The sequence below is a fragment of the Anoplophora glabripennis genome, unplaced genomic scaffold (genome assembly GCF_000390285.2).
Source record: "Anoplophora glabripennis isolate ALB-LARVAE unplaced genomic scaffold, Agla_2.0 scaffold728, whole genome shotgun sequence".
In the NCBI taxonomy this organism is placed as follows: domain Eukaryota; kingdom Metazoa; phylum Arthropoda; class Insecta; order Coleoptera; family Cerambycidae; genus Anoplophora; species Anoplophora glabripennis.
Window position 1 is genome coordinate 147,109 of NW_019417136.1, and position 27,035 is coordinate 174,143.

The 27,035-nt window shown below is 32.0% G+C and overlaps 2 protein-coding genes across 2 annotated transcripts in view; one reads left to right on the forward strand and one right to left on the reverse strand.

Moving 5' to 3' along the window:
- On the forward strand, positions 1-7,922 carry LOC108910878. Its single transcript, XM_018715619.1, has 3 exons — positions 1-358; positions 4,444-4,902; positions 7,811-7,922. Exons 1-3 carry the CDS (start codon positions 1-3, stop codon positions 7,891-7,893), a joined length of 900 nt encoding a protein of 299 aa, XP_018571135.1. The 3' UTR covers positions 7,894-7,922.
- Positions 7,916-27,035, reverse strand: part of LOC108910885 (probable multidrug resistance-associated protein lethal(2)03659) — a 26,616-nt gene continuing 7,496 nt past the window's right edge. Inside the window, exons 5-13 of the mRNA XM_018715628.1 lie at positions 17,359-17,515; positions 16,874-17,304; positions 10,303-11,062; positions 9,919-10,246; positions 9,708-9,858; positions 9,424-9,654; positions 8,588-9,367; positions 8,107-8,282; positions 7,916-8,052 (exon numbers count right to left, since the gene is read on the reverse strand). Of these exons, the coding sequence (XP_018571144.1) occupies positions 8,026-8,052; positions 8,107-8,282; positions 8,588-9,367; positions 9,424-9,654; positions 9,708-9,858; positions 9,919-10,246; positions 10,303-11,062; positions 16,874-17,304; positions 17,359-17,515 (3,041 nt within the window). The 3' untranslated portion in view covers positions 7,916-8,025. The remainder of the gene's footprint in view (positions 8,053-8,106; positions 8,283-8,587; positions 9,368-9,423; positions 9,655-9,707; positions 9,859-9,918; positions 10,247-10,302; positions 11,063-16,873; positions 17,305-17,358; positions 17,516-27,035) is intronic.

Genomic DNA, 27,035 nt, shown 5'->3' on the forward strand with positions numbered 1-27,035 from the left:
ATGCATTCGCTGAAACTGGTTCTTTACATATTTCTATTCGCTAGTTCTGTTAGGTTAATATCTAGTAGAAGCCTTTGTGAAATCTACGACAGACATTTGAAATATTACAAAGTAAGGGATTGTTATAAATCCAACATACCTGTTATTTCTTGGACGAGAACATCTAATCTGCAAGATTGCATGGAGTTTACTAGGCAGAGAAACGGCCTGGCTTTCAATTTCAGTCCTGAAGAAGCATCGAACTATCGGAATTTTAGTCAAAATTGTCATGTGCTAGGATGTCCAGAAACAAAGAATGGTATAACACTTGTAGCTGATTTAACATTCGATTACTACAGTGCATATGGAAATTTGAGCAGTAAGTGTGAATTATATGTAAATGACTATATCCGCTAAATTCCTTTATTCCGAGGAACAAATTTTCAATTTGTTAGTAGTCACTTAGCTGAGTATTTGAAGGTATTCCAATCTATTTAAAGTTTATTTTATTTTTTGCTAAGTTTGATACTAAATTAAATATTTTACTGATTACTTCCATTCAAAAGTCAACACCTACTGGAACATAGCCCTGTGAATTTAACTTAGCGGTATCACTTACCCATATCCCAAAAGGCACTGACATTTTCATAGAGGTAGTAGATTGGTCTAAATAGGAGAAAACATTTATTTTAATTCAGTAGCAAAGTTAGCCAAAGAGTGAAGGTGTATTAGAATCTCCCAAATACGCACTAATGACTTCAGTAAAAATTAAAAATGTTTATTCAAGGAAGCACGACTGATTTGCTTTCTGCGTGTATATGAAATTTGTTCATATGATCAAATTAACATTATTTTTAGAGTGATCTTAATAAGCTCAGCTTTTTATATAAATTAAGGGGCGTTCCCCGTAAATGTTGTTTTCCATTACCTATCTTGAAAGTGTCTTGAGATACTTTATTCATAATATTCAAATTCCATCTTGTGTAAAGGGTAATAGTCCACAGTACAGGCCCCCCCTGGAAAGTTGATTACCACATACTTTATAACTCCTGAGGCGCTTCGTTTTGACGCGTCTACCACATTTTTCCTCTACGACTTTTCTCGATTCCTCCGCTTTTCCACTCGGAAAAGTCTAAAAACATGGCAATTTCCCGGGGTCTTGAAAACTCAAGACCACATCTTTTATTTTTAGCTTAAGTAACTGGAAATTTTGTTGCGAATGCCGATTTAAATTTGTCCGACAGAAATTCCTCCGACATTGACGTGTCTACCGGTCGAAACATGCCAAAATAACAGGGTATTGAAAATCAATTACCACATACGTAATTTTTAGTAAAATTAATTGTAAATAATTAATTCAGTCTTAAAGTATTGTTGTCCGACAAATTTCAAGCCGCGTTTTTTAAGTCCGACAGCTGGAAATCGGAATTTTCACAGGGTATGAAAAATCGATTACCACATATCTAATTTTCAATTTTTTCACTTTTAAATCTACTGTACAAAATAGTGATATAAGTGTCCGACAATTTAATGTCCGAAAATTATTAAAAAATCAATAAATCAATAAACGTGATGAAATTTAAATTTTTCACGCCAAAAATTTCAAATTTATAAATGGTTATTAATTATTATTATGTAAATTATTATTTGTTTCTAATAAATAATTATAATATTGCTTATTTTATGCTTAAAAATTTAAAAGTTATAAACAAATGAAGTTATTTTTGAGGCGATTAATACGATCTTGGTGCATAATGCATTATTTCTAAATAAATTAATATTATACTTGATATAAAAATCCCTTTTTCTCTTTCAAGAAGCGCCTCAGGAGTTATAAAGTATGTGGTAATCAACTTTCTAGAGGGGGCCTGTACTGTGGACTATAAAGGGTAGTTTTAGAAAGTGACCGATACTGTTTTACCTCAAAATTTCGTATGTCTTCTCTACTACTCATTTTTACTCATTTGAAGTTTTGAAAATTGTTGATTTTCAGACTATTAGAGAAAAAAATACTCTTGTTTAGTTTTGATTAAGTAAACCCTTTTCGAAAAATTCAGTTTAAATTATTACGAGGGCGTATTTGTAGAATTTTCGAAACTTCCTAAAGTTTTGATTCCAGTTAAATTAGATTTTCTTATCAAAAATATCTTGGTGAAGATTAATAAAATACGCGAAAATTATTTGAATTTTTAAAAAAAATATGAACAGCTTGGAGAAAATCTTTGTCATAAATTAAGAACCTGCAAAAAAATATGAGCATATTTATAGAGAATGTAAGTATATTATTCCCATTTCTGTAAACTAATATAACCAATTTCATTTAAATTAGATAAAACGTTTAATTATTTGAAGAAAATTATTATTTTTTTTTTCATCCATTTTAAGGGCTATATCGAATATCTAGCAGTATTAATTATTTTGACTCCAAGAATCTTGGTAGTTACACGGAATATTAGGATACTCTGTATATTCTATTTCATACACTGAAAGAAATCCACCAGGTGAGGGGCTTTGTTAAGATATTTTAGCTACAGTAGGTAAAATTTTTGCTCTCACAGAAAAAAATTCATGCTGCCACAAGTAAATGCGTTTCGCTGAAAGGTGTTTGCTACCACAACAAAGAAAAGTATTGTGGCTATATGATAGTTCAGTTGAAATTTTATTTTAGTCGACTCTCTATCTGTCCCAAGTGTGTTGCTTTGCTCGCGTAAGTGAATGTATTTTTTTAGAATTGATCCAATTGGGGTTAGTCAGTCCTTATTTGTAGCAAATTAGGGCTCACTTACTGTAACTGAGGCCTCACTTAATAATTTCCAGAATAAACCGGAATTCGGCTCAGTGCGCATGCGCGATTACGCGTGCCTTATACTGACCATGGTTTCGTCCATAGAGAAGTTAGAGGTATCGCCATTTTGCTGTAACACGTAAGCACTGGATATACGTTCGTCAATCGTTAGTCGATGGGTCCTTTATAATAAATAGATGTTTAGTGATCGAGTGTTGAGTCAGTTTTCAGTTGTCTAACAACCGACAGAAAGTTTTCAATTAGAGTGTTTGCGTAGGTATGCAATAATACTTATATGCATGCGTGATTACATGCACACAATGCAGGCTGGATACAAACTCTTACTTCTCGAATGGGGATTTTCATTTTATGCTTGTTTGAAAATATGTACATTTAAGTTGCATTGCATGGTGCACGAAAGAGTGAGGAGAGCCAACAACACCGAAAAATAGTAAATACGGAGTTCACTCGCTTAGTTTTTTTAATTTATTCCTTAACAAATGCAAATATTTAATGAGTTCACTCGTTTGGGGTTAATGAGTTGAGTCGTTTGTGGTTAATGAGTTGACTTACTTGAGGTAGCAAAGAGATTATAGCAAAACTACTTACTGCAAGTGAGTTCCTTCCAGCAAAGCAGTTTTTCTTGTGGTAGGAAGGCAACTCACTTGGCGCCTATTTAATGCAGATATTTTGTTACGGTTAATGGATTTTTACTAACCGTAACAAAGAAATTCTCTCAGTGTAGTTTAAATGAAATTGCTATTATTTCTTTTTCTTTAATTTTCATTAAAATCAAAATATTCTATTCAACCTGGGCAACATTCATCATCTTTCAAAGAAAAAAACTCCTTTTTTTGGGCAGTAATTTACACAATATTTTTTAAAAATAAAAAAAAACTAACACGACACTGGCAATACATAACTGCTACTTTTAAATTAGTACAACAAATTCCCAACAAAAGGCTTTTCATAAATGACAATCTTGACATATAGATATATAATATATTATAGAAATCAATTTCTTACTCATAGGAAAAGCGATTGTGGAAAGTAATTAACAGTTGTCCTAAGTATTCCGCAGTCAATCGTCTCCGGAGATCGGTAAATACCCATTCAAAATCAAAATTATCGTTCAACATTTACCGAGGTCACAGGTGCATATCTAAAATAGTCAAAGTTTTTAATAGATGCTATTTTTACTAATGGTGACGTAGGATTAACTACTTCCCATTTTAGTAATCCCACTATTTGCATAATTGTACAATAATAATATGTACATGTACATGTCTGCCTGATCTAAAGTTTCGCATCGATCAATTTATTCGATACTTATCTAGCGACACCATAATACCTGCTCTGTTTGCCTAATGTGCCTGTGAACAATCCAGTTTTTTTTGCTGAGGGACTTTGGTGCTGCATTTCATTGTCGTTTGCGCGTGTGTTTGACGCTTTGCTTGGTCGAGTATATGGCACATGTTTTATGGCAGTCAGTAGTATTGTGTATTGTGAGCGTAGAGCGGCACACGGCTTGACCACAGATTTAGCCGATCTCTGCTACTAAAACGTGTATTGCCGCTTACTACCATAATATAGACTACTATTGTTTATTTATTCGATTGTCACCACAAAGTTTCCGATCCCTAATGATTGCGTATCACAAGACCATTCATTTATTACAGTGACAGAGAATTCAACTTGTATCAAATCTATCGGTCTTTTTGGGTTGATTGAAGAAAAACATAATTATAACAGATCCACAGAAAAATGTCAAAATATCGGAGCCCACCTAGCAAATGTTCTTTCTGAGATCAGAACTAACCATTTATCCCAGTACATAAATGACACCCTTCAAGACTGGTATAAAGTGGCATATATCGGTCTGAACGACATCAACGAGGAGGGCAATTTTAGAACTCTAAATGGCTCGAAGCTTAGTTGTTTCAGATACAGGGCGTGGGGACCAGGTCATCCAAGGTCTAAGCACAGAAACGAGGATTGCGTCGTGTTAGACTCAGATAGGATGTGGAGGGTGGTGAAATGTAGTTCTAAGTTACCGGCTCTGTGCGAATTTTATCCTTCGCAACCTTTGGAAAATGTTGATTTTGGCAATATAAGTTACCATGGAAATTCTAGTAATGGTAAGTAAGAAAGAAACCCTTAAATTTAAATGTATTTTTTTAATTTTTATCGTGGTGATTCTAACAACAAATTATTTTAGCTATTTACTAGATATTGTTAGTGTAATTGCTGGACACACAATATCACTAAAAACTTGAAGTCTATTGATTTATGTATTAAAACGTAAAAATTAGAAGAAAATTATTTGCGGGGTGTATATATTTTTCACAAAATTGTATCTATAAACTAAGTGTCCCAAATTGCGCACAGCAAATGATAGAACTTCACAAAATAAGAAATAAAGTTCCCATAAACATGGATTGGGTAGTGCTTGGTTTCCGGGATGTAGGGGATTCAAATTTAAGAGAAATTTAAATATGTCAAGATATTTGATGTAGATAGATGAAAACTGGCTCTAATAATTTATTCACTAAGTCGATATACAAATCTGTCTATCAGTGACGCAGACATTGGTATGCGCTGTCAGGATGAACAAAATTTCAGTGCCATTAATTAATTTGCCAAATTCAACTAGTGCTTTTAGTTTCTAATGTAGTTTCTAGAACTTTAGAAGACTTTAACACACTTTATTCTAAAAACAAGGCTTTAATAAATTATTATTTTTTAAGTTCAAAATAAGATTAGTACATAGAATAAATTTGAGATGTTTTTTAATGTAAATATTTGATAAAAAAATATGTATAGAAATTTATTGTACACATCAGCAGTCTAAAAGAATATTGCTGTAAAAATTCCTAAAACAGCTAAGGGTACAGCTTACAAAAATAATGATAAAATTTTTAAGTCAATGACTAAACACTTGATGATTGAGTTCAGTTTCCAAAATAATCGGTTCGTCAAAATCAGGATTCTTGTTAACAATACTTTCCATACAAAAAATACACTCTCACAATCTATTGGAGTTTCTCCCTTAATTGGATAAATTTATTAGCCCAAATTTAATTTTAATAATCCTAAGTCAAACATCTCTGAGATTTTTGGAAAAATATGACACTTTTTTAATAATAATACGATGTTTCATCTCTTACTCAAAAAAGCCCAAAATATATACAATTAAATTTTCATATAACATGTATTTAAATGTAAATTATTATAAAAAATATTTCAGTTGATTATGTAATTCCTACGTTAGATTTAAAATTAATATTATTATAGCAAAAACAATAAATTTTCACTAAGAATAATAGATACATGTTTGATATAAATTTTTAGGTGTTTTACCAAATGGATTAGGTTTAGTTAAATCACAGACAATATAGAGCGATAAGCTATACATATTGTCTGTGGTTAAATTATGTAACATTATTTTATTATTGGACTTATGCCAGAATACCTACATATAAAAATAACTCTAGTATTTTTACTTTAATTTAAAAATGTTATGCTAAATTTGGATAATTTTGTTCTAGCTGTTTTCCAGATATTTAAAAAAATTGTTTTAATTTTATTAATTTCAACGCCCTGTATGCCATAAACGGTGGCTTTCTGTGCCTATGTTTAGAGAGCAAAATGATGTTAATTTTTGTTGTTTAGTACTTTCTCGAAATTTGTCTATTAAAATCTGAACCACCCTATATACAGGGTGGTCGCGACGTAATGGGCCAAAATTCATGGGTAGATTCTCCAAGTAAAAATATTGCGATTTAGCCGAACTTACCTTAGTCCAAAAGTTGATAGTTAAAGAGATACAGGGTGTTAAATGTAAAATATTATTTCAGTTTTTTTAATTTATTCCTTAACAAATGCAAATATCCTCACAAAATTTTGATGATTGGAGTTCGTTGAGTAGAGGAATTGAAATCTGTTCACATTTTGGTTAAAGTTCATAGAGGGCGCTAGCTGCATTTTTTTCGAATTGTTAATTGTTTGTAAGTTACAGCTTATCAAAGTTCAATTGTTTTTATTTTTCTATTTAAATAACTTATTCAATGCAAGTTCGAATAGTCTCTCATTTGGCACACCCACTAAGTAGATGAAGCTCTATTGGACATGTCAGAGAAAAGTTTCATTATCCCCTGCTAGAGGGCACTTTACCTAGAACTCAAAAATTTGTTTTGTTCATAACTTTTTCTCTTGCTAAACATCACAGAAATTAAAAATTATTGAAAAGAGAAACAATATCAAAAAAATATATATACTCTTTATTCAAGCCGATAAATGATTAATGTGTTATTAAACATCAAATTTTTGATAATTCTTTCTGTAATTAATCAAGTTGCCATGCTTCAAATAAACATCATTAGTAATTTTGGTGTTACGAATTACAACAAAAATTGTTTAAAGCGGGTATGAATTTGATTTTTCACCATAATAATTGTTTTCGGCTCTGTAATAGCCTTGTGGAAAAATAAGATGATTATAATGAATTTACTAACAATATTTTATTTACTAACGAAGCTGGTTTTAGAAAGGAATGTATTACAGCATGGCAACTTGATTAATTGCAGAATTATCAAAATTTGATGTTTGAAACAATTTAATAGCGATTTCCTGCTAAACGGTTAAATTTAACGTTTTGAATAAAGAGTACATAATTTCTTCTGATATTGTTTCTCTTTTCAATGATGTTTAAATTTCTGTGATGTCTAGCAAGAAAAAAAGGTATGAACAAAACAAATTTTGAGTTCTAGGTAAAGTGCCATCTAGCAGCGCATTATGAAACTTTCTCTGACTGGACCAATATAGATTCATCTACTAATGGGTGTGCAAAATGAGAAACTAATCGAACTTAATTTAAATAAGTGATTTAAATAGAAAAAATATAAAAAATTGATTTTTGACAAGCTGTAACTTGCAAACAATTGACAATTCGAAATAATTTTCATTACATAATGCTATTATTTTAATCCGTAGAATCACTTTCAGAACACCCGTATATACTTAATTAAAATATACACTCTATTTTAGGTCAAAATGGAACTTGCATATCAAAACAAATTACAAAGGATCTAAATCTAACAATATTTCGTAGGGAATATTTGCGGAATTAGAGGTTGTCAAGAAAATTTTAACTATTTTTGACATTACAATGTAGCAATGTCTTATATTTCAGTAAATTTGAGATACAACTAAATGTTTTTTATTTACAATGCGATTAACATTACCTAACTGTTACCCTATTATCAGCTACCGTTATTTTTCTTGAAGTTCTGAAAGAGTACAGATTTTCTTTAATCACACAATCAATTAAATAAATAAATTACCTGTTCCGCAATTCGCGTTAAATCTAAAAAGTCTGAATCCTCTGTCGTAGTTAGCAGCTCATAAAATGTCGACTCTTTGTTTTGCAAAAGATTATACGGATGGTCAAACTCAACTACAGATCCTGTCTCGAGCACCATTATTTTGTCGGAATCCATTATAGTCCGGAGTCTGTGGGCTGGAAAGTACAATTATCTAATTTTGTCTGATATTCCACTTAGTCTTTAAATGACATATTAATTGGTTTAGATTATTGCCTCATAAATAGGTGTTTGTCTTAAAAAATGTGGTTGTCACAAATTTCACTCGAGCTCTGAAATGTGCAAATCAAAAAAGAGAGCGTACTTGATGTGAAGGGAGGGGGGAAATTGATCCTCACTAATGGAAGCTCAAAATAAAATAGGCTCTGTTCCCCCTTCCACTACTTTGCCATTGCGCATCCCACCCTCAGAGCTCAAACAAATTTGTTTTACCTACACATACCTATCGTTAAAACAGTGCAGTCACTAAATTTATCCCTTATTGAATTTTGAATGAGTGTATCAGTTTCTGGGTCGACACTAGATGTTGCCTCGTCCAAAATAAGAATCTTATTTTTCCGTACAAGCGCTCTGGCTATACATAACAACTGCTTTTGTCCTACGCTGAAATTAGAACCATTTTCATATACCTTACTGTATAATCCACCAGGTTGTTCTTCAACTAAACGATCTAGCTGCACTTCTTTAAGAGCGGCCCACAACTGATCGTCTTTATACTCATCAAAGGGGTCCAAATTCCAGCGCAAAGTTGCCTGAAATAAGACTGGATCTTGAGGAATTATAGATATTTTCGAACGTAACAACTTCAAAGGAATAGTTTTTGTGTCGATATTATCTATTGTTACTGATCCTTCCGTATTAACTAAACGAAGTAGAGCTACCACCAGGGATGATTTTCCTGCACCTGTTCTTCCAACTATGCCAACTTTTTCTTTAGCCTTAATGGTTACATTGATATTGTTCAAAACAGATAATTCTTGTAGATTATATTTTAAAGAAACGTTCTTGAATTGGATACAACCTAACTTGAGCCAATCTTTGAATTCAGATCTTTCGCCGTTGTTAGTATCAGCTTCTGGTTTAAATTCAGCATATTCCACTGCTCTTTCTACAGCAGTCATCTGATTTTCCATTTCACTCCACTGGCGTATACCAAACTGAAGCATACCAACTAAAGATAAGCTTTGAGTAATAGCTAAACCAACATTTCCTCCAGTTGTTTCTAAAAATGTATTAATTAACTGTTGTTTGATAAAGGACCATATGTAGCATTCTTACTATCTAGCATTAACAAAAGGCTCATAATTACAATTCCAGTGTAGACCACACAATTAAAATCCAACCAGAATCCAAAAGTCCTGTTACAAGCCATAAACAAATAAAACGCTGAACTATGAGAATTTTGTTTAAACTCAAATTCACGAACTAAATAATCCTCAGCGTTCAGTGCTCTAATTGTTGCTACACCTCTCATGGAATCGCTTATGTGAGAAAAAACTGGACTTCTTGCTGATGAAGAAAATAAATCATAATTTTGTTTAAATCGAATAAAACATATATACCCGTCGCTTCCATTCTCTTTAAATTTTGACTGCTTGCCAGGAAAAACGATTTTAACCAGTAAAATATTATTAGTACAACACCAGTAGGTATTAGGATCCAAGGATTAACTATAGACACTAACGCTGTTATCGATATTACATTGAAGAGAACCTGAAATAATTAGTATATATCTCAATTATTGCTGTGATTTTTAATACTCATTTATTTTACCTGCAATGTTTCCAATACAACTAAAGGTAAGAATTCATCAATTAATCCTACGTCTTTAGAAAACCGGTTCAATATCCTACCAGCTGGATTTGTATAGAAGAATTTAATGTTGGTGTTTAAGATGCTGGCTGACATATTGTAGTACAACCTCTTTGACGCGTTCATGCAAACCTGCATAAACGACGTAGATCTTATAATTGTTGCAAGTATTATCGAACATATCAACGAGGAATATAAATATAGACAATTATCTCTATACATAAATAAATCATTAAGGAATCCAATCTCCTCAGTAGTCCTGTTCACTTTGGACTCTTCCAAATTTACCCTGCAAATAATTGACATCGAACAAATTGATTTATGGAAAAAAATTATATAACTAACCAGTATGTTAAAAAGTAATCTACAGTACTCGCTAAAAATTGTGCAATGATGAAAAGAGATATAATTAAAATTCCCGTAGAGTAACCTCCTCCGAATTTAATATACTTTCTGTACACATTACTTTGTATAGTGCCACTTTGTTTATGCTCCTTGGTTTCTGTATTATTTCGTGACAATAGCGGTTCCTCTAAACCTTTAGTGTCGTTTTTATAGTTATCTGATTCCTCATTATGAACAGAATCAAATTGATCAAACGATTCACAAGTATCCAACACACCGTTTTTAATCACATAAATCCTGTTCACGTTTCTGAGATATTGAAGTTGATGAGTGATTAATAGTACACACTTGCCTCTTAAAAAATCTAAAATGCAATTATCGTACAACTGTTTACCCACGTGCATATCTACAGCGGACAGTGGGTCATCGAGCAAGTAGATCTCTGCATTTTTATAAACCGCTCTGGCCAAATTGATTCTAGCTTTTTGGCCGCCGCTTAAGGTGATACCTTTGTCGCCGACAATTGTTTCATCTCCATTTTGTAAAAATGAAAAATCTTTTTCCAAGGCGCACACGCGGCAAACTTCCTTGTATCTTGTTAAATTCATTTCTTCACCAAACAATATATTTTCTTTTATGGTTCCAGAGAATAGCCATGGTTCTTGGGAAGCATATGAAATTATACCACTTACGTGCAATGTACCCTTTGTGATGGGCAATTCCTTTAGGATGACTTGAAATAGAGTCGACTTCCCACTACCTTAAATAAAAAATTGAAACTAAATTGAAAGAATATGATAGCATCAAAAGTTCGTGTAATAGGCACTTGGGCAAAAAGATCTAAAACCACTGATTTTTAAAATGACTTCAGTGAAGGGCTTGACGCAGATATCTGAATAAATGTTTAGGCTCATTTTGGATCTTAAAGCGAAAGTTATAGATACCATTTTGTAAAGAAATCTAAGGAATTTAATTTACTCACATATGATGATTTTCTATTGCTTAACATAGAAAAAGTAGAGCTTAAATACGCAATAGACACAGACTTAAGACAGTTGGAGTCCATACGTTCCACTTTTGGATAAACTAACGATAATTATGTTCCTAAATATCCTCCGTGTATATATAGACATTAATGTATGCGAATATTATATTAACATTACTTTTTTATGAAATGTAACTACTCCAAATTTTTTGATAACCCAAATGCTAAATAATCTAGCACTGATTAGTTCCCATGTTTGTACCATTTTTGTTTACTATTAAGTCAACTAAGTGTTTCAACTAACACTTCAGTGAAGGGCTGTGAATAAGATTTTAAAAATGAAAAAAATCAGTTCGTGTCAAATTATTGTAGTTTTATAATTTATTTTGTACTAATATGCTTTGCAACTATATTTTTTCTATTGTCGAGTGTTCATAAATACAGGAACACTTGCGTGAAATGCGTTGGCCACCACACTCCTATGACCTGCATCTCTAGATTTCTGTTTCTGATCGGATGCAAGATAAAGAGCGTCAAATTTCAGTCTAAATATTTATAGTAATTGCTCACCTTCCCACAAAATCTGATAACCCTTTTAAGACTTCATTGAATTTAAATTATTATATTGCTATTATTGCTATAAATGGCCTTAAAAGCAAATTGAAAATTAAAATATGAGGATGGATTAAATATAAAACGGAATTTCATCTTTCTAGTTCAACTTTTCTTTTCACTGATAAATTTTATTTTCTGACACTAATTATATGGTCAAAATTTAAACCTAAATATCAATTTTATTAAAGGGCTAAATTTCTCAAATTGCATAAGATGCGTTCCAAAGTAAAAAAAAAACATTTTAAAAATAAGAACAATAAAAAGTTTTTTTCCCGATTTATGTTATTTAAATTCCGACTTAATACAATGATTTTCACATTCTAAAAGCATGTAATAATACTAATAAGTTTAATTATTCCAACAAGATTAAACCCAATTACAGGAATAAATACCTACATCTAATACAATAATTGTCATTACTTACCAATACTAAGCATACGTAAATACACAAATGCACATACCTATATGAATACTTATAAAACACAACTTATACTATACGATAAACAAATTGACTTAGTACATTTAAATTATCATTAAATATATCGCAATGATTTCCAGTTTTATTATATAAATTGCATATCGGAGATTTAACCAATAAATTAGTCAAGGGATCTACATGATTAAAACCTTGTGGTGGATAGACACCATCTTGCGTAAATGCCACAAATTTTAAAAACCACCTTTGAACTGACTCCAACCTTTGCCAATGTATATTGTATATTGGATACCATATTATGGAACCATACTCCATTTTGGATCTGACGAGGGAATAAAATAATCACATGAAAAAATATCCGGAAAATCATTAATAAAAAGTAAGAACAAAAGCGGTCCCAAATTAGAGCTTTGAGGCACCCCTGAAGAGGGGGAAAAAGCTTGACAGGTAAAATTTTGAAACCTGACCACAGATTGTCTATTTGCTAAATACGATTGCAACAGCCTGATCAAAGAATCTAATAAAATAAATCCTTGTAACTTTTTCAGTAAGATGTAATGGTTTATATGATCGAAGGCTTTTTAGAAATCTGTAAATATTACGTCAACTTGCCCTCCACCATCCAAGGTTTCCGAAATAAATGAGAAAAGACAGTGAGATTTGAAAGGGTAGATCTTCTCTACATAAATCCATGATGATGAATGGATATCAAATTCTTAGTGAGATAATAAATAATACCTATATTTTCTTTTATGGTTCCAGAGAATACCCATGGTTCTTGGGAAGCATATGAAATTATACCACTTACGTCCAATGTACCTACCCTTTGTGATGGGCAATTCCTTCAGGATGACTTGAAATAGAGTCGACTTTCCACTACTTTCATTATACAGAGTAGATTCAAATACTTTAATTTAAATATTGGACACACATATGCCTTTTTCCAAAGAGACGGGAAAGTGGAAGGTTGAACAAATGATGAACGGTCTTTTAGAATAAAATTTGGAATACTATCCATATTCCAAAACCCATTGTGAAGGAGTCTTTAGATCTTCGCAGACCTCGTAAGACAACTTCCTCTTTGATAGACGAAATGACAATAGGTACTGAAGTTTATCATTTGCAGGAAATTTAGATGAGTCTATTGGATGAGATTGAATAAAGAGACTGTTGAAATAATCAGCAAAGGCATTTATAATATCAGTAGGGTTAGAGAGCTCAATATTATTGTGAACCATGATACCTGGAATACGCTATGAGCCCTTCTTTATCTGAATAAAATTCCAAAACTTTTTAGGATCGATAGATAAGGTCACATATAAACGATTTGTAGGCTTCATCTTAGGCTTGTCGCTTACATCTTTAACGGAGATCCCTCTAAAGGCATTGTAATAATCAAGAGTTTTATATTTTTATACTTTTTAAGGGCAGCAGCTTTGGCACGAATTAGTTTAATAACCACACACGTAAACCAAGGAGGATAATGATATCGGCGAATATACGACAAAAACTTAGGAACAGTAACGTCGAACAAATTGTATAATGTTTCATAAAACCTTAAACACATATCCTCCACATCATCAAAACTGGAGAGAAAAGCGCAATCGGTTTGAGAAATAAGATCGTATAGCAGTGGAAAATTGTAGGCTGTACTAGTGAAATTCATTACAAAAGAAGGGTGATGTCAATCCTTACTGATTAAAGGGCAATCATATTTTTCAACATTGCAATTAAAATTAGAAAATACTAAATCTACAATATGGTTGTTGTTATTGAAAACATTATTGCGTTGCTGAAGTCCGTGAAGTTGTTGAAAGTTATCAATAATAAAATGTTCCCATCAACCGCACCTAAAATAAAATTAGGTGTATTGAAATGTCAAATGTCTTATTAGATCATCGGCCAGGATGTCCTTCAGGATGTCGCTACAAGCCTTTTGGATGGCTTATTCGTCCACAAAACGCTTTCCTTTCATCGGCTAAGCTAACGCACTTTTCCGAAAAAGTAAAAGTTGCACGGTGCCAAATCGGGTGAATACGGGGAGTAGTTGACAGTTCAAATACGATTTTTAGTAAAAAAAAATCGATCACAAGTGTCGATTGATGAGATGGCGCATTATCCTGCATCCAGTTTCCATATTCTGGCCGAATATGACGATTACGATGCACCAAACATTTCAAAAGGTCAGGTTAGAATTGTGCACTGTTTGGCCCGGTGAAACGAACTATTTGTGGACAATGTCCTTGGAATCGTAAAAGCATATCAACATGGTCATCACTTTTGACTTGTTCAAACGAGATTTTTTAGGTTTTGGCTCGTCTGGCGCCTTCCGCTCGGCAATTTGGCGCTTGGTTTCTAGGTCATATTGAACACAACGTTTCATTGCCAGTCAGAATGTTGTAAATGAAGTTTTTGTCCTTTTTGGCCTCCTTAATGATGTCCTTCGAATGTTGAATTGAGCAATTTTATCAGTTAATTTATGCGGAATAAACAGTGCAAAACTTTTTCGGTAGCCCAAATGTTCGGCCAAAATGCAATAAATTGATGTTTTTGAGATGCTCAATTCCAATTCCATAAATTTCAATGAAAATTTTGACTGATCTCTGATGAACCCATGCACAGTTTCGATGGAATCACGAATTTCGGTTGGCCAACATGTTGTTCATCATTTATGTCCTCAGGCCGTTTTTAAACAGCATATACCATTCATGAACTCTGCTACGGGATAAATAATCATCACCATAAACTTAGTTCATCAAATGAAATGTTTCGGTAAAGGTGTTGCCAAGTTTAAAACAAAACAATATTAACGATTCGATGCTCATTTTTGTACCGATGACACAGACATACTGTCACTTCAGACACAATAACTCCGCTTCTATATTCGTCCAAAAGCCATGAAATCTTGATAGTACATCAGTGAATGATCTACCTTTCCGACGCATGTAATTGCCATTAGATGGCCTCACCTAGAAATAACTAGGTATTTTTGAAAAGTCCTATTTACTTTGGAACGCCCTTGTATATGAAGGTTTTAGGAATCATTTTTATATATTAATTAATTATAACGAGCGTTCAAATAAAAACGTGGTCGAAGTTGGCTCTGACACATTGGACGTAGGGAGTAGCTTATAGCGACCAACTTAACCTCATTTCTCAACGAGCTGTATAGCAGCTGTCAGTTTCAATAACGTTAATGACTATATAACTTTATTTTAAAGAATAATCGTGATAACAATAACAAACAATTAAAGGAGCTGCGGAAAGTGTCCCCCTCCTTGTTATAACAATAAATTAAAGCAGCTGCTGAAAGTGTCCCCCTCCTTGTTCCAAGCACTTTTCACACCTGTTCCTCAAAGAATTAAAGACATTTTCTAAGATGCTCGGGGTATTGTTAATTTCACGAATCTTGTCTATAAGTCGAGCCTGCAGATGGTTTAAATCAGGAATAGGCAGTTCAAAAATAGTGTTTTTAAGGTAAGGCCACAAAAAGAAATCACACGGCGTAATATCACATGACCTCGGTGGAAATTCATGTTCAGCATTGAGACTTATTAGTCGATTTTGGAAAACTTCCCTCAACATATTCATCGTCTCGCCTGCCGTATGTGCCCTTGCGCCATCTTGTTGAAAGTAAAAGTTTGTAATTTCGTTTTCTTCCAGCTGGTTAACAAAAGGAGCGATAATTTCTTCTCTATACCTTTGCGCAGTAAGAGTACCATTAAAAAAAATAGGTCCATAAATCCTCCTTCGATTGAGAGCACACCAAACTCCAATTTTTTGAGCGTGTAGAGGGCCCTCGACAAAAAAGTTATCTGGTTTTTCAGAAGACCACATTCTCATATTCTGTGAGTTTACGTAACCACTTAAATGAAACCAGGCTTCATCAGAAAAAAAGGTGATATTATGAAGTTCACCGTAGTTGTTTAAAAACCATTCACAAAATACAGCCCGTCGCGGAAAATCAACTTCATGAAGTTCTTGCTGACAAGTTAAACGATAGGAGAACAAACGCAAATCTTTTTTTAACACTGTGTGGCAGGTACCGACTGATACTCCCACCATTTGTGATAAAACACGTACAGAAGTTCTTGGCGCATTTTCCATTATTTGTTGGACATTTTCTTTTAATTCTTCAGTCCGCTTTTTAGGTCGGCCGCTTCCTTCTTTTCTTGTTACACTGCCCGTTTCACGAAAAACATTAACACAACGCTGAACTGCACTTTGAAAAATTTTGTACTCAACAACGCCGGGAAATTGATTTTGAAATTCTATGAAACATTCCTCAATAGAATACTTCCATATTCCATCAATCTTGCGTCCATTTCTAAAGTAGGACTCTATGATAAACACTTTTTGTTCTTGAGAAAACACCATTTTAAACGCTTTTTAAAACGAAAATATTCAAATTGATAGCGGCGATATAGCGCTTTGACAGATGACGTTTAAGTTCATTTGCTATACGCTACGCCCTACGTACAAATTTTCAGAACCAACTTGACCACGTTTTTATTTGAACGCTCGTTATAACATACCTACAGGCCCTACTATGGCAATAAGTTCGTTCTTCTTTGCGCTAAAATTTACATCTGACAAAACTTCTTCTCCTGTTAAGTTCCACCTAACAGAGACGATGTGAAAGAAAATACCTACAGTTTTAACATCATGATTAACCGTTTTTGGTACTACTTCCGTCTCTTCCACCAGTAAAAAGTCTGTTATTCTCTTAACAGAAACAGAAGCCTCTGCTAATGAAGATATGGCTTGAGGGATATGAAACACTAGCGGCTGTTTTAAAACATTGTAGAATGATGTCACGACGAAAACGTAGTATGCTTGAAGCACGTTGCCTCCAAGAGTATAGGCTAGCACGGCAAAGTAAAGGGCAATCCTGTTTAAGAACATTGAGACTGATGCATTTATGGCCCTTACCATTGATGCGGCTCGGATTTGTTTTATTTCCAATCTAAAAATATGATTACAGTAATAAGCAGTTCTAGCAACTATAACTTTTATATACCTTCTTGTATATTGTGCCAACTGTTCAAAGGGTTTTTCCCAAGTGTACATTTTAATTACTTGAATTCCACTAACTATTTCGTTCATAAGTCGAACTCTTTCGTCAGTCCTTACAGCTGTTTTAAGTCGGTATTTAGACGTCTTCTTTCCCAGAAGAACTAAAAAAAAAACGTTTTTGGTACTCATTATAATCTAGGTAAAAATTTTTTCATGAACAAGAGTAAAAACAATTCGTTTCTTTAGTATACAGTAGTATACACCAATATCGAATTATTTCGTAAAATTATAATAATAGTCCAAGAGAATTAAGCTCAAAACCTTGGAGGCTTGCTTGACGTAGATTAGATATTAGTAAAAATCGGTCGAAAATAATATATACAATGAAAATATAAGGTGGTGCCAAGAAAACAAGTTGTGCTATTTGCAGAAAAAAATAAAAACTGCAAAAATACTCAAAAATGACGTGTTTTTTCTAACATTTTCCAACATAACTTCTTAAATATGCAGAAAAAACTATTACTGATGAAATTGTTTGTTATGAAATTTGCTACAAGATAGAATTGTTTTGATACCTGCGTATATCATATTTTTGTTGCTAAATAGCCAAAACAACGTAAGAAAGTGATGAAAATCGAGGTAATTTGGAAGCGTTCAACTGACAGGCAAGAAATTGTCCAATTCTACTATAAAAGTAGATGTAAGTACTCTAAACGATTATAAAACGAAATTCCAAAACCCGATCTAAATCGGTCTGATAGTATTGGTATGAGACAATTTGTTACTAAATTTCAGCGCGAAATGTCGTTATTCTTTTACGTGAGTTCTGAGGTTAAAGTTAGGCATTTCAGTTGGCGCTTATTTTCTTACACATACTTGGACCCCTTAACAATCATATGGAATCGTTAGAATATCAATTTTCTTTTTTTTTTAATAATTTTGGAGCGAACTTAAGAGTTAGAAAAATTTTGACTTTATAAACAATTACTTTCGTGAAGCGGTTTTGCGGATTGGAAAATATACCAATGTACTAAAAAACAGTTCTCGGAAAGACGCTTAACTTGAAAAAAAGAACGTTCAAATCGGTACTATAAATTCCGAGATATAGAGTGTCAAAGTCAACAAGCGCTTGCTGCAATACTATGCATAATGTAACAACAATAAAAATTGAATTTGGTAGGTTTTTTCAAGAACTTTCCGTATGTGTTTTTATAAACACACAGCACGTGTGCTTTTTTTATGAAAATTCAATGAATATCGCCAAGCCGACCATTTGAGCCGCAAAACCGGGGGGAGGGGATGAATGATAGAAATTGAAATCGTGCGTTCAAAAAAAAAAACCGCGCGCGCTTTGGCATTCAATATCTCGGCTTCTATGGCTCCGATTTTGATGATTGTTTTTTAATCGATAAAGCAAAATGAGAGAAATTCAATTATCAATATTTCATTAAAATATTATAAAGCCCTTTTCTGTCTATTACGACTACTTAAAATTTTTCACATTTCATTGTTATACTGTATATTCATGTAAATAATAATATCGATGGTAGGATATAGGTACATAATCCACTGTTAATAGGTATTCGTTTTAATAATTACGTGGTAATAATGTTTAAATAAAATCTTGAAATTTTTATTTAATATATAATTTATTTATTGTACATATGCGTAGAATATAGAAAAAGATATAGATACAAATAATTATTTATTTATGTTTATAAAACGTGTTTATTATATTTTCATAATCATCGTATTATTAAAGTTTTTCACTTTTTTACAACGTCATTGTTGTTTTCAGTTATAATATCAACATTTGAATAAGTACCGTTTTCCATTATTTTAAAATCAGTGTTTAACTAATTGTAAGTAGGTACCACTGTCAGAATAACAGAAAATGATGACTTATGGTTGGTTATGGTTGGTTAATTTGATTTATTAAATTTAGCAGCAATTTCATAGCCATCCTCGCAAGAAATTGGATCATTTTATTTATAACAAAATCCGTCAAAACAGAAAAATTAAAAGATAGGTATATAGAGATGTAATATGGATAGATTTAGACAGATTTTGATTAACAGGATGTCTAATTTAGAAAAACCAAGTTTTGGCGGTTCGGTCAATCAAATGCGACAATAAATATGAAATTGAAATAGGTCGAAGTCCATTGGACCGTTAGAGATGAATATAGGGAAGCTTTATAAAATTCCCCTAAAATTACGCGTAGAATAAGCAAATAGGTGGCGACTACCGGTATAACCGGAAGTACTACAACAATGGCATTATTTTATTTAAACTCTATTTAAATAAAACCTTCAAAACCACCAGGTCCCAAATTTTCAAAATTCAAATCGAAGTAGTCTCCGAAATATTCTAATGGGCCGTCACCGCATGACAGCTTGTAGAAAAAAATTTTGAGAGCGAAAACAGCAACTATGCTGTAAAAAGCGGAATACTTTAATAATGCGATGATACGTTTTATAAATATCAAATAAATAAATTACATATTAAATAAAAATTTCAAGGTTTTAAACTATTAACAACGGACTATGTATATCTACCATCGATATTATTATTTACATGCATATACAGCAACAATGAAATGTGTGAAATTTTAAGTAGGTAGTCGTAATAGGCTGATAGGGCTTTATAATATTTTAATGAAATCTTGATAATTGAATTCCTCTAATTATGATATATTGATTTAAAAAAAATCATCATAATCGGAGCCGTAGAAGCCGAGATATTGAACGCCGAAGAGGGCACGCTCTTTTTGAACGCGCAATTTCAATTTCTATCATTCATCCCCTCCCCCCCCTCGGTTTTGCGGCACAAATGGTCGGCTTGGCGATATTCACTGAATTTTCATAAAAAAAGCACACGTGCGATCATATTTATGAAAACACATACGGAAAGTTCCATTCCATTTTTATTGTTGTTACATTATGCATAGTTTTGCAGCAAGCGCTTGTTGACTTTGACACTCTATATCTCGGAACTTATAGGACCGATTTGAACGTTCTTTTTTTCAAGTTAAGCGTCTTTCCGAGAACTGTTTTTTAGTACTTTGGTATATTTTCCAACCCGCAAAACCGCTTCACGAAAGTAATTGTTTATAAAGTCAAAATTTTTCTAACTTTTAAATTCGCTCCAAAAATTATTCAAAAAAAGAAAATTGATATTCTAACGATTCTATATGATTGTTAAGGGGTCCAAGTATGTGTAAAAAAATCAGCGCCAATTAAAATGCCTAACTTTAACCCCAGCACTCACGTAAAAAAATAACGACATTTCGCGCTGAAATTTAGTAACAAATTGTCTCATACCAATACTATCAGACCGATTTGGATCGGGTTTTGGAATTTCGTTTTATAATCGTTTAAAGTACTTACATCTACATTTATAGTAGAATTGGACAATTTCTTGCCTGTCAGTTTGACGCTTCCAAATTACCTCGATTTTCATCACTTTCTTACGTTGTTTTGGCTATTTAGCAACAAAAATATGATATGCGCAGGTATCAAAACAATTCTATCTTGTAGCAAATTTCATAACAAACAGTTTCATCAGTAATAGTTTTTTCTGTAAACTGCATATTTAAGAAGTTATGTTGGAAAATGTAAGAAAAAACACTTCATTTTTGAGTATTTTTGCAGTTTTTAATTTTTTCTGCAAATAGCACAACTTTTTTTTCTTGGCGCAACCTTATATTTTCATTGTATATATTATTTTCGACCGATTTTTACTAATACCCAAGTTACGTCAAGCAACAGCCATGTCAATGTGTAATTCTCCTGGACTATAAATACAAGTGGTTCAGAACAGAATACAAAATCATGTCACTATTCTCTACTCACATCTACTCAGCAATAGCGTGACATCAAAACACGAAATAGGATTTAGTACACCTACTAAAAACAGCAACAAAATAATCTTCATTGCAGATTCTATTTTCTATTTATGGAGAGAATTTTCGAAATAATGTCAATTTCTTTTGTAAATGTAACACTCGTTATTTTATGAATAATGCCTTCCAGAAGTTAATACTGTTACATTTTTTTCTTCAGATACAGAACATTATTATTATTTTGTTTCTTTTCAAGAAAATAATTGTAAATTGTTTGTAGCGACATTAATTTAGTAAAACCAAACCCATGAAATAGAACTGGTTAACTAGATAATATAAAAGACATTCCTCGGAAATTTTCAAATTTTTTGTATTTAAATTGTAATTTAATGTTACAAAATACAGAATGTCCCACCAGGAATCGCCACTATCGATATCTCGGAAGGTACTAGTCCGATAAATCTAGCAAAGGAAATAGGGCCAATTTAGCTAAAATATTTACTGCTTTATGGCACTTCTGGATATACCGGAAGACGACATTAACTTTCTTATTTTAAATGGGACATCCATTGCATTTTCTGATTCTACGTGAAATTTGAGGGTTATTCTCTCAAATATTCCCCATATCTAGGCGTAATAGATTTTGAGACATTAATTTTTTAATAAAAAAATTGCCAGAGCAGCGGAGATGTTAGTAACTCATTTCAGGAGCGGGATATCAAGTGAATTTTTGGCATCTGTAAAAGACATAGGTAACACTAAATAATGGTAACAAATTAAAACACTTAATACTAGATGTTTCAATTTTGTTGTTATATTTTGATAAGTTCAAACAGCTATAACTTCGTTAACTTAAATATGCTTTCTTCGGGTCTTCGTTTTTCTGGATATCAAGCAGCAAATTATCTACATGTTCTTGAAATTACTTTGTCACATTTTCCTTAAATAACAAACAAATTAAAATAATATTTATCAGTATAATTTGAACGATCCCCACATATTTTTATTTAAATTTTTGGCAAAAACGATTGCAGAGAACAATAATTTGATAACTAACCTTGCAAATCTTAAGTTATGTTAATTGTTTTTGGAATGTTTTTGGTCATGGCCAATTTGATAAGTTCTGATACTCGAAAAACGGCCCAAAAAATTGAAATTTGCAAATATCTCTAAAACCCTAACAATGCTTATATGGTTTGAAAGGAAATTTCAATATGTATTCGACAGAGTAGAAAAATACAGGATATTTTATTTAAGTTAACAAAGTTAGTTAGCTGTTTGAAGTATCAAAATGTAACAGCAAAAATGAAACACTTAATATTAATTGTTTTAATTTGTTGGTATGCCATAATTTAGTGTTACCTATGCTCTTTACAGGTACCAAAAATCCGGAACAATAACGCTATTTGGCAATACTAAAAATGGATGTTATATCGAACTGCTAGCCCCTCTCCCGGTCATTTCCCACATACTCCCACTTGAGGAGTACTTTGAGAAAACAAAATGTTTTTCACTGAGTCATGGGAAACGCTTACTCACTCTGCATATGCGACACACACTACATTCGTCTGACTTCCAGATCATTTTGCGTTTTGTCATGGGCAGGTCTCAGCGTTAAGAAAGGAAATTGAAGTCCCGTTTCATCTAACAAAGTACTACAATATTCATATAGATGTCGCTACAGGAAATACGTTTATAGTAAAAATAGTACGATTATTTCATTCATTCAAATTCCGGCAAAACACACCTAAAAAAAACGAGAAAATGCCAGGTGCACGCACACGTGCACGATAATGAGTTGTCCGGCCTATACGTCCATCCCACTCTCTTGCTATCTCATAATTGCATATGAAAAGAGAAGGGTAATAAAATAATAAAAACTCCAATTTGCGGCCGCCGGTTTTTTGTTCTGAAAATATTTCTATTTTCTATCTTCTACATATTATTATGTACATATTTACAAAAAAGGAGGATGGCAAGTGGTTGTACAAATTTATAATATTTGCAGCCAACTAAAAGTTTTATTTCATATTATTTTCTACATTTTAGTACTTATATGGATTCGGACCAGAGTAGGTGCGAATGTAATTATTTCTTGTATGGATCTTTGAGCTGTTATCTTTTATTGTTGCGTTGTGGCTGCGAAATATTTTATTTGTGGAGTTTACTATTTTTTATATGAAGGAAAAAACATTAACAGAGTAAGTATTACAATTTGCTAGGCATAGTTGTACTTAGTACTAAATTCAAGTAAATAATAGATATTAAAATAAATATGTAGGTATTGTATTTGATTATTTGAAAATAAAAATTACATATGCGACAATGGACTTTCCGCTTACTTAGCCGTAATATAAATATGACATATTGTCGTTGCAATGCACATACAGGCTGTTCCAATAGTGTGACAAAGTTTATAATTATTTTCAGTTATAGTTGTATAGGGCAAAATCTTCAGGCCAAAAACAAGATTTTCTGAACGTTTAATTCGGTCTGAAAATAATGAATAATGGAAATAATAATAAAATGTGAATCCGAGCAAGTAACTTTTTTCGTATCACTACTACAGGCAGTTATACTAAACTTTATCGCACTATTGTGGCACCCTATATATGACTAGATATATCATTATGGTAAATCAAAAGCATAATAGGTAAAAATGTATAATTATCTATGTTTATAACAAATATTATCTGGTAAAATTCTTTTCTTACTTTCAGATACGGAACCGGAAGAAGTCTATATGTTATTTCGTAATATACCTATAGTGGTGAAAACAACCCACTCTATGTAGAACAAATTAAGAAATATGAAGAATTATGGAAAAAATCAATGGCAACAAATTTGGAACAATTTTATAAAAATTGTATACTACCAGAAATAATATACAAAAATATTCCACAGGGAAAAAGATGTATGGATCCAGAATATATTATAGAAACTCAAATTAATAAAAAGAAATAATTTTATTTTATGAATTTTTAAATTTTTTCCTGTTCTACTGTACCTATTCTATTTATTTCTTTATTACTTTCATTTATTTACATATTTATTAAACTACACTGTTCCACAGAATTTCTGTTTATATTGGAGGTATTAAAGTACCTATAAGACAACTATTTTTTCAATTGAAGTGAACTGAATTACCTATTTCTCATAAAAAAAATTTAGACTCAAATCGTCCTTTTGTACATAATTCTTTACACATTTTTTGGACAAAATAAGTATATCGTACATATTTTTTATATTTTCTCATTATTATGTATATTCACAATTAAAATTCTATTTATATTAATATGCAAATTTTTTTTATCAAGAATTACTTAATATTAATTATTAAAAATATAATATTTTCCATTTCTGTTTATACCAAAGTAAGCCGCTTTATTCACAAATCGTAATTATAACGTAACTTTCCGTTATGAACAACTTTTCTTATTAACATTTTTTTTATATTATCAAAAACAAAAGCAGTTTATTCTTCAACGTTATTAATTTTGTTAAATTTCTGATCACCCTGTATATATATTTATTACAGTTTTTCATGACAAACGTATTCAATTAAAAAGCAAAATATTTTTTGTCACGAATTACTTTTTCTAGTAGAATAGAAAATAAAAATGTTTTCCCTCTTATCCACTAACCGTAGATACTAATATAGGTATATTAATTATAAATTATGGTTTTAAATAAACTAAAAATTGTTTATATTTCATATTTTCTAAAATTATATAATAGTATGGACTTGCACTGTTACTTATATACTTTTATACAAAAATATATCTAAAATGATCATGACATTCTTTAAATATTTACGTATCAATTAACAGAAACCATGACTACCAATTCAGAATCAGGTTATACCAAATTAACCACATACAACAGCTGTTCGTTAAAAATAACCCGAGTCCATTCATAAATAAATTTTTACTAGTGCGACATCTATTACAAATCAAGCGAATTAAAAGTCGGAGATAATGCTATTCATGAATGAATATTTTTTAATAATTTTATTCCAATATAACTTTTTAAATAATAAAGTGATGAACAAACTATGAAATAAAGTCTAATCAGTTTATTTATTTAAAGACAACTATATAAAAAATTGCATAATTCTATAATACTATGAAGAAATAATCGTTTCTTTGTAAAAGTCCAAAAAACCTTCATATTTAGAAATTAATTTCTCACGAATTATTTACCTATCCCAATTAATGTTTGCTTTACTGTCTTCATTTATACTTTGCCAAATGTGATATGAAATTTTACTACTTTCTTCCATTGCTTTAAAAAGATATATTGGAATAAAAAAAGGGCTGTTTTCTACCATTTTTCGGTATAATTTAGGCAACCAGAAATGCATCAGTTTCCATCCTTAACACTCTTATGATCCTGGATATCTTTTTAAGGAGTAGTGTACTAGTGTTGCAATACTCCTTGCAATACAAACGCTGGATAGAACGTATCAGTTCTCTGATTGTCTGTACTTTCACCGGTCGAACATGCTCTTTACCGGGAAAAACCTCTATCACACTTGCGACGTGTCAGTCAATATGTTTATAATTCTCATTCTCGATAATTATTACATTTCTTGCTATTCTTCACGAATACATACAGGCAGGTTATTTTAATTAAAGATTTCTTGTAGAACGCGCTTCACACTTATATCCACCTTTTCAACCTTGTTATTGTATCTGTGGAATAAGTCAGTCCCACTTACATTTCTTCATATAGTGATCTACTTTTCAGCAACAGGAGCAAACTTTTCTCATTAACATAAATTCCTCTTCTGATCCAAAATTATTTTCTGACCTTAAAACGAACACTGCATCCATGTAAACTGTTACAAAATATATCAAATATTGTGTTGATACTCCTTTCTCGAATGATTTGAGAATCCAGAGCCTTCTGTGGTCAATATTCTATCATTCTCAACTTCTCGTTTTTAAAATAACAAAAGTTTCTGGAACTGAATTACAATTTGCACATTAATTACATACGTTCGCGGTATTGTTGAGACTTAAGACTATTACCAAGTTCCCAATAACTGAAATAAGCAAGACTTTATAAAGAAAATAGTTTCCTCTTTTCACTTTAATTTGTATCATCTCCAAGGCTCCTAATTGCGTTTATATTTGTTCGTATATTGTCGCAATGTCCCCTTTGTTGTGACGTAGCATTCATTAAAATGAACTTCAATGATTCTCGAACGTAAACCTCAGTTTGTAGATCTTCTCCAGCAAGTTTTGACACTTTCTGTATACATTTTTCTGGTAATTCTCACTCATGGCGGGATACTTTTGAACCGCTAGCCTTACTACCAGGAATTATTGCTTGAATAAGACAATAGTCAATTTTCCCTTAGTTGAAGCCACCTTAAAACTTGTACTTATAATTCGTACCTATCCGTTTTTACAGTTGCATAACATTGAAACAACTTATCATATTTTACCTACAACACGCAAATCTTGCCTTATAGATGTTTCGATTTACAATTCCACAATAAAGTTCAAATTTTAATTGAGCTCAAAGACTACTCCGTCTAGCATTTTCAATTCCTACTTTAATAACAATAATTCCCACAAAATTTAGTCAGAATGTCAGATATCTCGACATTCAACAGACCTTCCAATTCATTCACCATTTTTGTAAATCTACTGCGTAACACTCTTCTGCCTATCTGTTTGTTTTTTATCTCCAACATAGGTCCTGATATGACTCAGTTTATTGCCGTGCCTGCACAAAGCTCTCGGTCACTGTGACGATTAAAGACTCGTTGATAAACAATATTCAAACTTTTTCTCACCAAAGCAATAACAATAGTTGCAGTGTAATAT